Here is a 13,415-nt window from a genome sequence, read left to right on the forward strand (position 1 = left end):
GAGTGAGACCCCATAAAAAAAAAAAAAAAAAAAAAAGAAAAAGAAAACCTTGTTGTGCTTTTATTTCAATGCTGAATTATTTACAGAAAAACAGATAATACCCTTTTGAATTTAGTGTTCACACACAGAATTTCTTTTGCAAGAAACCTTCCATAACTTGTTTTAAACCTTTAGCTGTATCTTATCTAATTGAAAATAATCCTTTAGCCTTAGACAAAAATTTCCATGTCCATTCCTTCTTAGAACATTTTACTGAGATTATATGATTAATGATTATTTGCTAAGATTAAGAGCCTTACTAAGTCCCTTACCAAAGCCCTGGGCCTTGCCAAGTTGTAAAGTAGGCAAGTTGAACAGTTCTCAAAGTCAAAAGAAGCAGTTTATAACTGTAAAACATTTAGCAAACCTAATATCTGTCCCGTATAATTCAGACCACCTGTCTACATTTTAACAACAACATTTGCATTTTACCAGTAATCTTTAAGACTGTTTTTATTTCTCAAGGATTAAAGTCACACGAACTAAAAGGCATTACAGCTTTTATTTTCCCTTCAAAAATATTTGATCGAAGCACTTATTTTCCTTTAGGCCAATTAATTAGATCTCTTTCTTTTTTTTTTTTTTTTTTTTTGTTTGTTTTTTTGAGACGGAGTCTCGCTCTTGTCGCCCAGGCTGGAGTGCAGTGGCGCGATCTCGGCTCACTGCAAGCTCCATCTCCTGGGTCCACACCATTCTCCTGTCTCAGCCTCCCAAGTAGCTGGGATTATAGGCACCTGCCACCATGCCTGGCTAATTTTTTGTGTATTTAGTAGAGATGGGGTTTCACTGTATTAGCCAGGATGGTCTCAATCTCCTGACCTCGTGATCTGCCTGCCTCGGCCTCCCAAAGTGCTAGGATTACAGACGTGAGCCACCGTGCCTGGCCTAGAGCTCTCTTTTTTTATAGACATCACACACAACACATGTAACTGCACAGACAAACAGAAGCAGATCCAGTAGTTACAAGATTTTCTGTTCACCAATCTCCTAATTGGACTATTGGCCTCGAGTGGGACCCTTTAAGAGCAGGGCTAGAAAAGCATGCAGTTTCCAAGGCCCAATAAACAGGGATAGCTGGAAGACAAAAACAGATTTTGAGGGGGACCTATCCGCTTTTAATTGCTGGGTTTTTATGAGAAAAACAGAGGTTTCTCCCAAAATGCCATGCATGGCACCTTTTCTGTTCTTCTCAAGGAGTCCCAGGCTATCAGAAATTATTTTAGGGCCCCTCATGCGTGCATTAAGGGTAGCAAGACAAAGCGGAGAAAAGGAATTCAGTCAACTGGGAAAAAAATCTTTTTCCAGAAAAACAAGACCAAAGAAGAGAAAAACATAAAGGTTTAAAAAATATTCACTTTTTTTGTTGTTTTTGAAACAGAGTCTTGCTCTGTTGCCCAGGCTGGAGTACAATGGTGCGATCTTGGCTCACTGCAACCTCTGCCTCCCAGGTTCAAACGATTCACCTGCCTCAGCCTCCTGAGTAGCTAGGACTACAGGCAAGTGCCACCACACCCAGCTAATTTTTCTTGTATTTTTAGAAGAGACAGGGTTTCACCATGTTGGCCAGGCTAGTCTTGAACTCATGACCTCAGGTGATCTGCCCACTTCAGCCTCCCAAAGTGCTGGGATTGCCGGTGTGAGTCACTGCACTCGCCCCAGATATCCACTTTTTAAAAAAAATTTATATCCAGTGCTTTATTAAAGATAAATAGTCTTATAAGAGAAGTAATGTGTTCGCAGGCCAACAGAGAATGCATGTATATGAGAAAGAGATGTGTGAGGTCCCTGATCTGTGCTCTAAGGGAGTGGGCAGTCAGGCAGGGCCTTGGCCAAACAGTAAGGCAGATGAGGTTCCCTATCCTGGGGGACTCACTGCTCCTGGGTGCCCCAGGAGATGTAATCTGGCCGTGTGGCCATGTGGTACTCATCCATGAGCTGCTGCACAATCTCCCTGGATGTGTCCATCTCATCAAAGTTGTCCTTGAACATGTCCTCCTTGCGAAATGGCTCCAGGAAGGCCTCCGTCTTCCGCAGCTTGTCATATTGGTGACAGGTTCTCTCGAAGAGTGAGGAGATGCTGGTGTGGTTGGCCATCATGAGCCCACTGACCCGGTGGGCCAAGGGCAGGTAAGGAGACATCCTCGACAGGGCCACCTGGATGCTGGTGGGGCCCCACAGGATAAAGTTGGCCAACTTCCGTTTCCGGATCCTCTGCAGGTTCTTGTGGACCTGGGTGGGGTTCACGTCTCCCTGGATCGTGTTGGGGATGGTGATGTAGGAGTAGTTGGTGTGGTGGTCTCGGCCTGTGGACACCATCACATTCTTGGGCTGCAGCAGCTACGTCATGACATCCAGGACCGTGATCTTCCTCACACTGGCCACTGACTGGTCCATAGTTAGCAGGTGTAGCTGGTCATGAGAAAGTGGAGCCATGGTGTGGGAATGAGTGAGGCGATGAGGCTGATGAGGTCATTGTTCATGTAGCCGGGGTAGTGCAGGGTGAAGGTGCTGGCTGACATGATGGTGGACACCAGCTGGTTGGTCTCAGAGAAAGATGGGTTCTGGATATTCAGGGGGTCTGTGGCAATCTGGTTCAGGGCTGTGTTGTGCAGCACCACCACACAGTCTGCATTCTGCATTAGCCTCTTGAGTGTGAGGAGTGAATTATAAAGCTGGATCACCACGTCGCTTATCTCGTCCTGGTTGAGAAACACTGAATATGTCTGCACCAGCTTCTTAGGATACCTATCATTCAGCCATTCTAAGAGGTAGGAGCCGAAGCCAGAGCCTGTCCCCCCAGCAATGGACTGACACAGCACAAAGCCATCTAGATTGTCACTACCATCTGCCTCTCAGTCTATGATGTTAAAAATGTCCTCATGGAGCTTCTCTCTCTGGGAGAATCTGCTGGCCCAGTTGTTGCCAGCTCCTCCTCCATGCTCCAACAGGTAGATGTTCTCTGGGTTGTAGAGCTTGGGATAGGGGGAGTTGAGGATGGAGTGGATCACCCGGGGCTCCAGGTCCAGCAGCACGGCCCAGGGGATATAGTGCTCATCTTCTGCCTGTTAGAAAAAGATGTCCTTGTGGTCAGTGCCCTTGATGGCGAACTCCTCTACAGTACCCTCGGGGCTGATACCATGCTCAGTGCACAGCTGTTTCCAGAACTCGAACCCAATCTGATTGCCGCACTGGCCCAACTGTAGGGTGATGATTTCCCTCGGCATCACTCCTCAGGTGCCGGCGTCGCAGCCGCTCCCACCCGCAATGCCACCGCATGCCAGCCCCCCAGATATCCAATTTTAGTTAAGCCGAACTCTCTTTAAGAAAATCCTATTTTGGGGTCTGGGTGCGGTGGCTTATGCCTGTAATCCTAGCACTTCGGGAGGCTGAAATTGGCAGATCACTTGAGGTCAGGAGTTCAAGACCAGCCTGGCCAACATGGTGAAACCCCATCTCTACTAAAAATACAGAAATTAGCTGGAAATCACTTGAACCCAGGAGGCGGAGGTTGCAGTAAGCCAAGATCGTGCCACTGCACTGTAGCCTGGGCAACAGAGCAAGACTCCATCTCAAAAAAAAAAAAAGAAAATCTTTTTTTTTTTTTTTTTTTTTTTGAGCTCTATTGCCCAGGCTGGAGTGCAGTGGTGTGATCGCCACTCACCGAAACCTCTACTTTTTGGGTTCATGTGATTCTCCTGCGTCAGTGTCCTGAGTAGCTGGGATTACAAGCACCCACCACCATGCCCAACTATTTTTTGTAGTTTTAGTAGAGACAGGGTTTCGCCATGTTGCCCAGGATGGTCTAGAACTCCTGACCTCAAATGATCCACTTGCCTCAGCCTCCCAAAGTGCTGGGATTACAGGCGTGAGCCACTGCACCCAGCTCTGTTTTTGTTTTGTTTTGTTTTGTTGTTTGAGACGGTCTTGCTCTGTCACCCAGGCTGGAGTACAGGGCACAATCATGGCTCACTGCAGCATCAACCTCCTGGATTCAACCAATCTTCCCTCCTCAGCTTCCTGGATAGCTGGGACTATGTGCCACCATGCCCAGTCAATTTTTTATTTTTTGTAGAGACAGGGTCTCACTATGTTGCTGGAATATAGGCATGAGCCACCACACCTGGTCAAGAAAATTCTTTTAAATCCTTTATTACCCAACAACATTAGCCATGCCAAGCAGCCAATATTTCTGGCTTTTGAACATTACCAAAGATAACCTCCCAGGTGTTCAGAGAAAGGAAAATTTAAGGTGGTTCATGAAGGGGAAGAGAATCAACAAATGATAAAGGACACAAAGATATCAAACCAGAAAGGACTCATTCCCTAAGCCAGGATTGAACCCGGGCCACCACTGTAAAATGGCAGAAGCTAAAACAAAGCACTGCCATGTGGTTACAGGTCACACTTCCAAGGACGTAAAACCAGATGGAGGCCTGCAACAAAGTTTGCCACTGGCCAGCTTGCTGGGCTTGCTTCAACAACAGGCCTATGGAGTCCTAGACCCACATCCCATCCCAAGGTACCCCTCTTTCTGACAGAACTATACGGAGAGACATGCAGAGCACACCAGATTGGCTACAGCTTAAGGCCAACCTCACAAATCCTTTTTTATTAATTAAAACTTTACAGATAATATAAACAGTGATCCTTATTCCCTTTCTAGTTTGTACAGGGAGAGAGAGGTCAAAATCCTGACTGGTTTAAAAAAAAAACAAAAAAACTCCTACCCTTTTGCTGACATGTCAGGCTTCTGGGTTCCCTCCCTGCTGAGCTCAATTCCAAGCCAACCAGTTAAGGTTTAGGAAATTAACTTCTCCCAGTTTGGAGGATACATCCCAGGAGAGCATCCTGCAGCATGGGAACACAATCGCCCATCTGTAAAGAGAGGACAGAGGAGGAGAAAGGAATAAGAAGGCATTTATTTAAAGGAGCCCCAGGACTCAAGATGCATTTGAAAGATGTATGGCTACTCATCTAGAAAGAGGGGAGCAAGGCATCCCTGGTTCCCTTCTCTTCCTAGCAAATACCCAGGGTACGTGAGGGAGAGAAAGCGAGGCATCCCTCTTTCTTTTGTCCTTATATCCCTGAGTCCTGGCAACCATGACAGGATGCCTCCCACGGGTGTCAAAGTGGCTTTCACCCATGTTAAGTGGGAGTGGGGTAGAGAGTGGGATTATCTTATCTTACCCCTATATGCCCTATCTCCTCTGCTGTCAATAGTCTTTGCATTCCCTATGCCTCATTGATGCCTTGAATACTAGCATAACCTTTATCCATGAAATGAGGCTTAATCGGCAGAAATTAGTCATGCTCACCTGCACTGTGCCTTTTAACTTCTGTTGTCATCTGCCTCTGGATCCCTCAGATCCAGTTTTCTTTCCTAGGGCTTCGACCCAAAGCTTGGAATTGAGTTTGGGTCAAAATAACTTCCTCAGGATGTTGCACAGACTCCTTATCATAAGCTGAATGCTAAGGTCAAGCTGTGGAATTGAGTCCTTCTCCAACAAGGAAAAGAAAAGGGTGTCTTGGGAGTTGGGATCCTAGCCGAGTAAAACATCTTCTAAAAGGAAAAAAGCCTCTAGCATAGAGAAGCCTCCTCTACTTGCAGGGCTGTGTTATCAGGTTGGTACAAAAGCAATCACAGTCCTCGCCATTCTAAGTAATAGCAAAAACTGCAACTACTTTTGCACCAATGTACTCCTGGCCTGGTGGAGAAAAGGAAAAGAAAAACAGCTTAAATGCAGGGCTGTGTCAACTACTGACAGGATGGAAAAAAGAAAAGATGCCCGGGGAACAAACCTCTTATTCTTATGCAAATGAGTTTCTCCAACAGGAAACTTTTTTTTTTTTTTTTTTTTTTTTTTTTTGAGACGGAGTCTCGCTCTGTCGCCCAGGCTGGAGTGCAGTGGCCGGATCTCAGCTCACTGCAAGCTCCGCCTCCCGGGTCTACGCCATTCTCCTGCCTCAGCCTCCCGAGTAGCTGGGACTACAGGCGCCCGCCACCTCGCCCGGCTAGTTTTTTGTATTTTTTAGTAGAGACGGGGTTTCACCGTGTTAGCCAGGATGGTCTCGATCTCCTGACCTCGTGATCCGCCCGTCTCGGCCTCCCAAAGTGCTGGGATTACAGGCTTGAGCCACCGCGCCCGGCCGAAACTTTTTTTTTGAGATGGAGTTTCGCTCTTGTTGCCCAGGCTCGAGTGCAGTGGCACAATCTCAGCTCACTCCAACCTCTGCCTCCCAGGTTCAAGTGATTCTCCTGCCTCAGCCTTCTGAGTAGCTGAGATTACAGGTGGATGCCACCATGCCCGGCTAATTTTTGTATTTTTAGTAGAGATGGGGTTTCACCATGTTGGCCAGGCTAGTCTCAAACTCCTGACCTCAGGTGATCTGCCCGCCTCGGCCTCCCAAAGTACTGCAATTAAAAGTTTCTCGGCTGGGTGCAATGGCTTTTAATTGCTGTTTCTACCCTGGGGTTTGGACTGAGCTGGACCTCTCAGCCAGAGGAGGGGAAGACTCCATGGTATGTGGCGTGGAACACTGGACAGACAGCTGCATGGGACCCTTGGGCCAGGAGCCCCAGCCCCAGCTGGGAGGGGCAGGGAGCCACCACTTGCCCATCCTTCTCACGCATGCATCTGCAGCCATTGAGGTTGTAAAAGATAAGTGCCATTACAGTCCTGCAAAAAGAAGGAAAGTGCCATAGAAAAGGCTGAGTTGGACCAAGGCTGACATGCCCAATCCCTGAGAGCAATGGGGTGAGGGGGTGCAGTTTCCTTTATCCTCAGAAGAAGCCCGAGGACAAGAAGGCTCAGAAAGGAAAAGGAAACAGATTTTTTGGTGTGCATTTTACTCACCCCTCCTCATGTCCCTATGTGGGCCACCAAAATGATGCAGGATTTTTTGCTCCTTAGCTCTGCTAAAGTCTGGGTTCTTGTATCACAACTAGGAAAAATTAGGCACACAGACACATTGAAAGGTGAGGAGAGCACAATTTATTAAAAGAAAGCTCTCAGCAAAAAAGAGAGGGTCCTGCCAATAGGCTCCCACCTCACAGATTGAATACCAGGTCAACACACAGGAGCTGAAGAGGCCAGGCTCATCTCCCCGCATAAGGCATGAATTCCTGGTGGCTCCATCCCCATTCTTCCAGTGTGCATGCGGGCCGTTAGCCACTCCACATTGATTTCCCTTACTGCACATGTGTTAAGGGACAGAATTTTTCACCGTGGGCATGTTTAGGCAAGTACCCTGTGCACCACGACCTGTGTGGCATATGGCTGTCTCCTGTCTCTATCAGTAGTATCAGTAAAGAGACAGAAAACCTACAAAGAAACCGAAAAATAATTCTGGAGCTGAAGAGTATAATAACAAATAAAAAATGCACTGGAGGGATTCAAAGCAAATTTGAAGAGACAAAAGAATCTGTGAACTTGAAGATAGGACAATGGAAATTACCAAATCTGAGGAACAAAACCATCTGGGGATGCAGCCCAGTAGGTCTCAGCCTTATTTTACTCAGAGTCTATTTAAGATGGAGTTGCTGTGGTTCAAATGCCTCTAACACATGTGAGATGAACTCAGAGAGGAGACTCGAACTCCTGACCTCAGGTGATCCGCCTTCCTCAGCCTCCCAAAGTGTTGGGATTACAGGCGTGAGCCACCGCGCCTGGCCCTATTTATTTATTTATTTATTTGAGATGAAGTCTCACTCTGTGGCGCAGGCTGGAATCAGTGGCATGATCTCAGCTCTCTGCAACCTCCACCTCCTGGGTTCACACAGTTCTCCTGCTCAGCTTCCCAAGTAGCTGGGATTACAGGCATGTGCCACCACACCCAGCTAATATTTGTATTTTTAGTAGAGATGAGGTTTTACCATGTTGGCCATACTGGTCTTGAACTCCTGACCTCAAGTGATCTACCTGCCTTGGCTTCCCAAAGTGCTGGGATTACAGGTGTGAGCTACTGCACCTGGCTTGTCCAGTTTATTTATAGTGCTGTTCAGGCTGTCTATTTCCTTATGGTTCTTCTGTCTGATTGTACTGTTGTTGAAAGTGGGGTATTGAAGTTTCCAACTATTATTGTAGAAATCTGTATTTTTTCTCTTTAATTCTGTCAATGTTAGCTTCATATATTTTGAGGATCTTTTGTTTGGTGCATACATGTTTATCATTGTTATGTCTTCTTAGTGAATTGACTCTTATCAATATGTAATGTCCTTTTTATTTATTTATTTTTATGAGAAAGAGTCTTGCTGTGTCACCCAGGCTGGAGTGCAGTGGTGAAATATTGGCTCACTGTGGCTTCAGCCTCCCAGGCTCAAGAGATCCTCCCACCTCAGCCTCCTGAGTAGCTGGGACTATAGGTATGTACTACCACGCCTAGCTAATTATGTTTATTTTTTGTAAAGGCAAGGTCTTACTATGTTGCCCAGGCTGATCTCAAACTCTTGGGTTCAAGTAATCCTCCCATCTCAGCCTCTAAAAGTGCTGGGATTAAAGGTGTGAGCCACCATGTCAGGACTTTTCGAAAAAATATTTTAGTGTAAATTTTTAATAAAAAGATGGGACCAGGCATGGTGGCTCACATCTGTAATACCAGCACTGTGGGAGGCTGAGGCAGGTTATTGCTTCAGTCCAGAAGTTTGAGACCAGCCTGGACAACATGGGGAAACCTTGTCTCTACAAAAAAAAAAAAAAAAAAGCCAGACATGGTGGCACATGCCTGTAGTCCCAGCTACTTGGGGGTTTGAGATGGGAGAATCACTTCGAGCTGGGAAGTTGAGGCAGCAGTGGGCCATGATTGCATCACTGCACTGCAGCCTGGGCAACAGAGTGAGACTGTGTCTCATAAATAAATAGATAAATAAACAAACAAATAAATAGACTAGTTCTCACTATGTTGCCCAGGCTGGTCTTGAACTCCTGGCCTCAAGTGATCTTTCCGCCTTGGCCTCCCAAAGTGCTGGGATTATAGGTGTGAGCCACAATGCCGAGCCTACAATTTCCTTATATGTCTCTTGTAACAGGGTGTCTTTTATTTTTTTGAGATGGAGTTTGGCTCTTGTTGCCCAGGCTGCAGTGCAATGGCGTGATCTTGGCTCACCACAACCTCTGCCTCCCGGGTTCAAGCGATTCTGCTGCCTCAGCCTCCTGAGTAACTGGGACTACAGGCGCACACCACCACACCCAGCTAATTTTTGTATTTTTAGTAGAGATGGGGTTTTACCATGTTAGCCAGGCTGTCTCAAACTTCTGACCTCAAGTGATCCACCCGCCTTGGCTTCCCAAAGTGCTGGGATTACAGGCATGAGCCACCGTACCTGGCCTAAAATACTGGTTTTTAACCTATGAAATTGGCAATGATTTTGAAAAATTGTAAAAGTTATACAGTGTTGTGGAAAACTAGGACTATCAGTGTTGGTGATTTTGCTGGGAAGGCAATCTGTATATATGTGTGTATATGTTGTGTATGTGTATATTTGTGTATCTGCATATATGTGTGCAGGTATATGTATACATATGTGTGTATGTATAGAATGTATTTAAGTATATTAGTGTGTATGTGTATGTGTGTAGGTATACACATACACATACACAGAGTATATATGTATCAGAAGAGCCTTAAAATACTGATATCCTATTGATCTAGAAATTCAACTCTTCAAAATTTGGCATAAGGAAATAATCATTGGTGTTTATGGGATGTTTTGGCTATAAGGATATTTATTACTCACATTCCTTATAATAATGAAATAAAGGTAGCAATATTTATGTCCAACAGTAGGGGTTGGTTAAACATGATGGTCTAACTATATAGTGGGACGCTAAAATTCATGTTAAGTATATAGGCCATGGGAAAGTTTCCCCTTGCCCTCTGAAGGTTTCCTGAAAAATCAACTCACAAAAGGCAGATTATTTGAAGAAAAGGCATGCAAATTTTATGAATGTGTACACAGGGAGAATTACAGAATGATTTCCCACCACTCAACAGGGTTCAGAATCTTGTAGACCATCTTGGCAAAACAACTTACAGGAGGGGAGAAAGAGGAATTCTTTTGAGGGGCAATAAAGGATTACTAGGGAGAAGGATGCATCAGGGCACAGAGATTAACTTGTACGCTATCCTGTGAAAAGGTCTTTTTAGGTGTGGTTACATTCTTGGTCTTATAGGGAGGGCAAGAAAAACAGTTGTTCTCCTTGGAGTGTCTGGACTTTAGGCAGATAAAGACATCTTGTGTTTTGGGAGAAACCAGTGGGGAGGGAGGTCAGAAAGACCTTGAGGCTTCTTCAGTTCAGCACGTTAAAGTGCCATATTTTGGGGTTATCAGTTTCTGAACCGGATTTTATGTCAGTAAACATGTATTGCTTATTTTTAAAAGAATGCTTATTTTAGGCCAGGCATGGTGGCTCATGCCTATAACCCCAGCACTTTGGGAGGCTGAGGCAGGCGGATCACCTGAGGTTGGGAGTTTGAGACCAGCCTGGCCAACATGGGGAAACCCCATCTCTACTAAAAATAGAAGAATTAGCTAGGTGTGGTAGTGGACGCCTGTAGTCCCAGCTACTGGGAGGCTAAGGCAGGATAATTGCTTGAACCTGGGAAGTGGAGGTTGCAGTGAGCCAAGATCTTGCCATTGCACTCTGGCCTGGGCGACAAGACCCTGTCTCCAAACAAACATACAAACAAACAAGTTCTTTTAGTCTGATCTCCTTCATTTCATTACTCCCTTGAATCAGGCATTTAGGATTTAGGATTTCCCACTCCTCAAACTCTTCCTAACCCTGGTCCTCCTGGATTTGTCCTTATTTTGGGTGTCACGAGTTCCCATGGCTTTACTTATCGGCTCCCATTTACAGAGCATTAATTATCTTCTGAACTCAAGGCAGCAATTACGAATTTCTTTTCTGAAGAGGACAAGGAGGCTCTGAAACATTGACTGGATTCCCAGGAGGAAAAGAGACCATGCATCACGCAATGTTTACTAACATTTAAAAATAGTTACAAATGTTAACTCATTTAATCTTCACAGAGAGGAAGGGACTTATTTGTAGCCTAATTTTCAAATAAGGAACTGTGGCCCTGGAAAGGTTCTATCTTGCAGGGGCTCCTGGGGCTGGTAATTGGTGGAGCCCAGATTCCAACACAGGTATTCTGGCTTCAGAGCTAAGGTTTTCATCACTGCTTTGCTGTCTTGTGTTCTTAATAGTAGTAAACATTTTTAAATAGTGGTTGTTAATGATATTTTAATTTTAATTTTAATTTTAAAAATGAAACAGGGGCGGGGGGGCAGGGGGTCGTCTCAACATGTTGCCCAGGCTGATCTCCAACTCCTGGGCTCAATCGATCCTCTTGCCTCGGCCTCCTACGGTGGTGGGATTACAGGAGTGAGCCACTGCGTTCGGCCAGTGATATTTAATATAACACTAAAAATGCTATCAACAATGGTTTACATTGTCCAGAGCTTTTTATTAAGCATTTTCACTTAGATCATTTTTGGAAACTCATTTTGCAGAGACAAGAACTGAAGCTGAAAAATCTACCTGCCTAAGGACTCATAACTTGTAAGAGTAGCTGTGAAACCTCACTGGAGGAACTGCAGATTGATAATTTTTACTTAATAACACACTATAAAGAATAATAAAAGTGCTTCGCATTGCCTAGAGCCTCACAATGCCACTTTATACATATTTGACAATGGGTACCATCTCAGAGAGGCCAGCAACTTGTCCAACACACCACTGCAAGTAAGAAGTAGGAAAGTTATTGTTTTGCTTAATAATAACGCCTTACGCTCCAGGGCTAAAGAAAAGGCTTTTCTTACAGAAATTAAACTCCAATTACAGAGAGGTGTGAACTTCATTAAGGCCCTGGGGCTGGTTCGTGGCCCGGGGGCAGGTTATCCTGCAGCTTTGGCACCGCAGGCACCGCCCGGCGAGTTCCGGCCTCCGGGCACCTGGGCAGGTGGGCGTTGGGCGGGCTCCGGGCTGCGGACGGACCTGGCCGCCCCGCCCCGGCCGCCCCCGGGCTGCTCCGAGAGGACCCCGGGCCCACCTCACCCCCCTCCATCCCTGGAGCGCGTCCCGGAGCGGGCGGGCGGCCGGCGGGCCAGGCCCCTCCCCGGCGCCGAGCCGCGGCCGCGCGGAGGAAGCGGAGGAGGCGGGAGCGGAGACCTCGCTGCGCTCATGGCGTCGCCCGGGTGAGTGCCGCCTCGCAGGCCCCGCGTCCCCGCGGCTGCCGGCAGGAACGGGAGCGGGACCCGGAGCGGCTCTGGCCTGCGGGCTCCGGTCTGGGACGCGGCCCGGACCCGGCCAGGGGCGTCCCCGCCCGCAGGCCCGCCAGGCCCACGGCCCGCTCGCGCCGACCTTGGGCGGACGCGGCCGGGCCGACGTGGGGGGCGGGCGGGGGCGCCGGCGTAGGACAGCGGCCCCCCTGGGTGCGGGGGTCCGGGTACGCGGGCCTAGGGGATCCGGGGAGGGCGCGAGGCTCGGAGGTGCCCGGGGCGCGGCGGGAGCGAGGGCCTGGCGAGCGACTGGGGAACCGGGGTGCGGGTCCTCGCCGCGGCCCGGGGCAACCCGCGGAGGCCTGAAAATGCTTCACTCCGGTGTCTGGTGTCTGTGTTCCTGGGTTTTAAACTTGCTCGCGTTGGGAGTGGACGCTTGTTTGCCGCGTCGTTGAGACGTACCCAGAATGTCAGGTTCCGGGCAGATGCAGACCCTTTGCTGACAGCCGGAGAGCCGCTCCGGGATCTCCTTGGTCGGGGCCGTTGCCTACCGGCCTGCCTTGGGGTGGCTGCGCTTATTCTGACATTACCTCTTTTCAACTTTTTTGATTTAAGTGTTATTCCTTTTAGGAAATGATGGTGACACATATAGTTTGTAATTTTTGAGAAAAAATTCTCACTTGGCGAACTAAAACCTCAGTAATTCATTATTTTTTTGTTTTGATAATTTTACTAGTGCTGAAATCTGGGAACGGCAGTCCAACACTTTCATTTTACAGAGAAAGAAATTAGGCTCAAGGTCATCGCTTTAGTTGTTAGAATTCTTTGACTGTTATTCATCATTCAGAGGGTCTTGGATCTAGTGGCTGTGATAGCCATTCAGAACAGTTCCCAAAGAGCTTTACAGGTGTGTGTTCGGTGGTGGGGGTGGGGAGGGGACGGTGCTATGGGACCGGGATCATGGATATCATGCCTCCTCCAGATGAGGCCTGAGCCATGCCCTGGGGTGATTTGGCTCAGTACAGTGTGCCTGAATGAAGCAAGCTGAATTTGAACAACTCCTGCTGTCTTTCTAGGCTTTGGGGCAGTGGTCATTTCCAGGACCAGGCCTTTTCGTTGCCAGCTGACTACCCAGCACTTTGAGCTCATAAATAGA

General features: G+C 47.3%; 1 protein-coding gene and 1 pseudogene across 11 annotated transcripts in view; one reads left to right on the plus strand and one right to left on the minus strand.

Moving 5' to 3' along the window:
* Positions 1 to 13,415, plus strand: part of URGCP (upregulator of cell proliferation) — a 47,879-nt gene that overhangs the window by 4,826 nt on the left and 29,638 nt on the right. For 2 of the 10 annotated variants that reach the window (XM_025378060.1, XM_025378061.1), the window contains exon 1: positions 11,732 to 12,235. The exons of 3 other annotated variants lie outside the window; for them this stretch is intronic. In XM_025378060.1, coding sequence (XP_025233845.1) covers positions 12,222 to 12,235 — 14 coding nt within the window. In that variant the 5' untranslated portion in view covers positions 11,732 to 12,221. Of the gene's footprint in view, positions 1 to 8,331; positions 8,402 to 11,725; positions 12,236 to 13,415 lie in introns of those variants that run through there. 5 more of the 10 variants (XM_025378064.1, XM_025378063.1, XM_025378065.1 and 2 more) reach the window with 5 other exon arrangements.
* LOC112620051 lies at positions 1,719 to 3,263 on the minus strand (annotated as a pseudogene). Its single transcript, XR_003118467.1, has one exon. The product of XR_003118467.1 is annotated as a tubulin gamma-1 chain pseudogene (transcript).

The sequence above is a fragment of the Theropithecus gelada genome, chromosome 3 (assembly GCF_003255815.1).
Source record: "Theropithecus gelada isolate Dixy chromosome 3, Tgel_1.0, whole genome shotgun sequence".
NCBI lineage: Eukaryota > Metazoa > Chordata > Mammalia > Primates > Cercopithecidae > Theropithecus > Theropithecus gelada.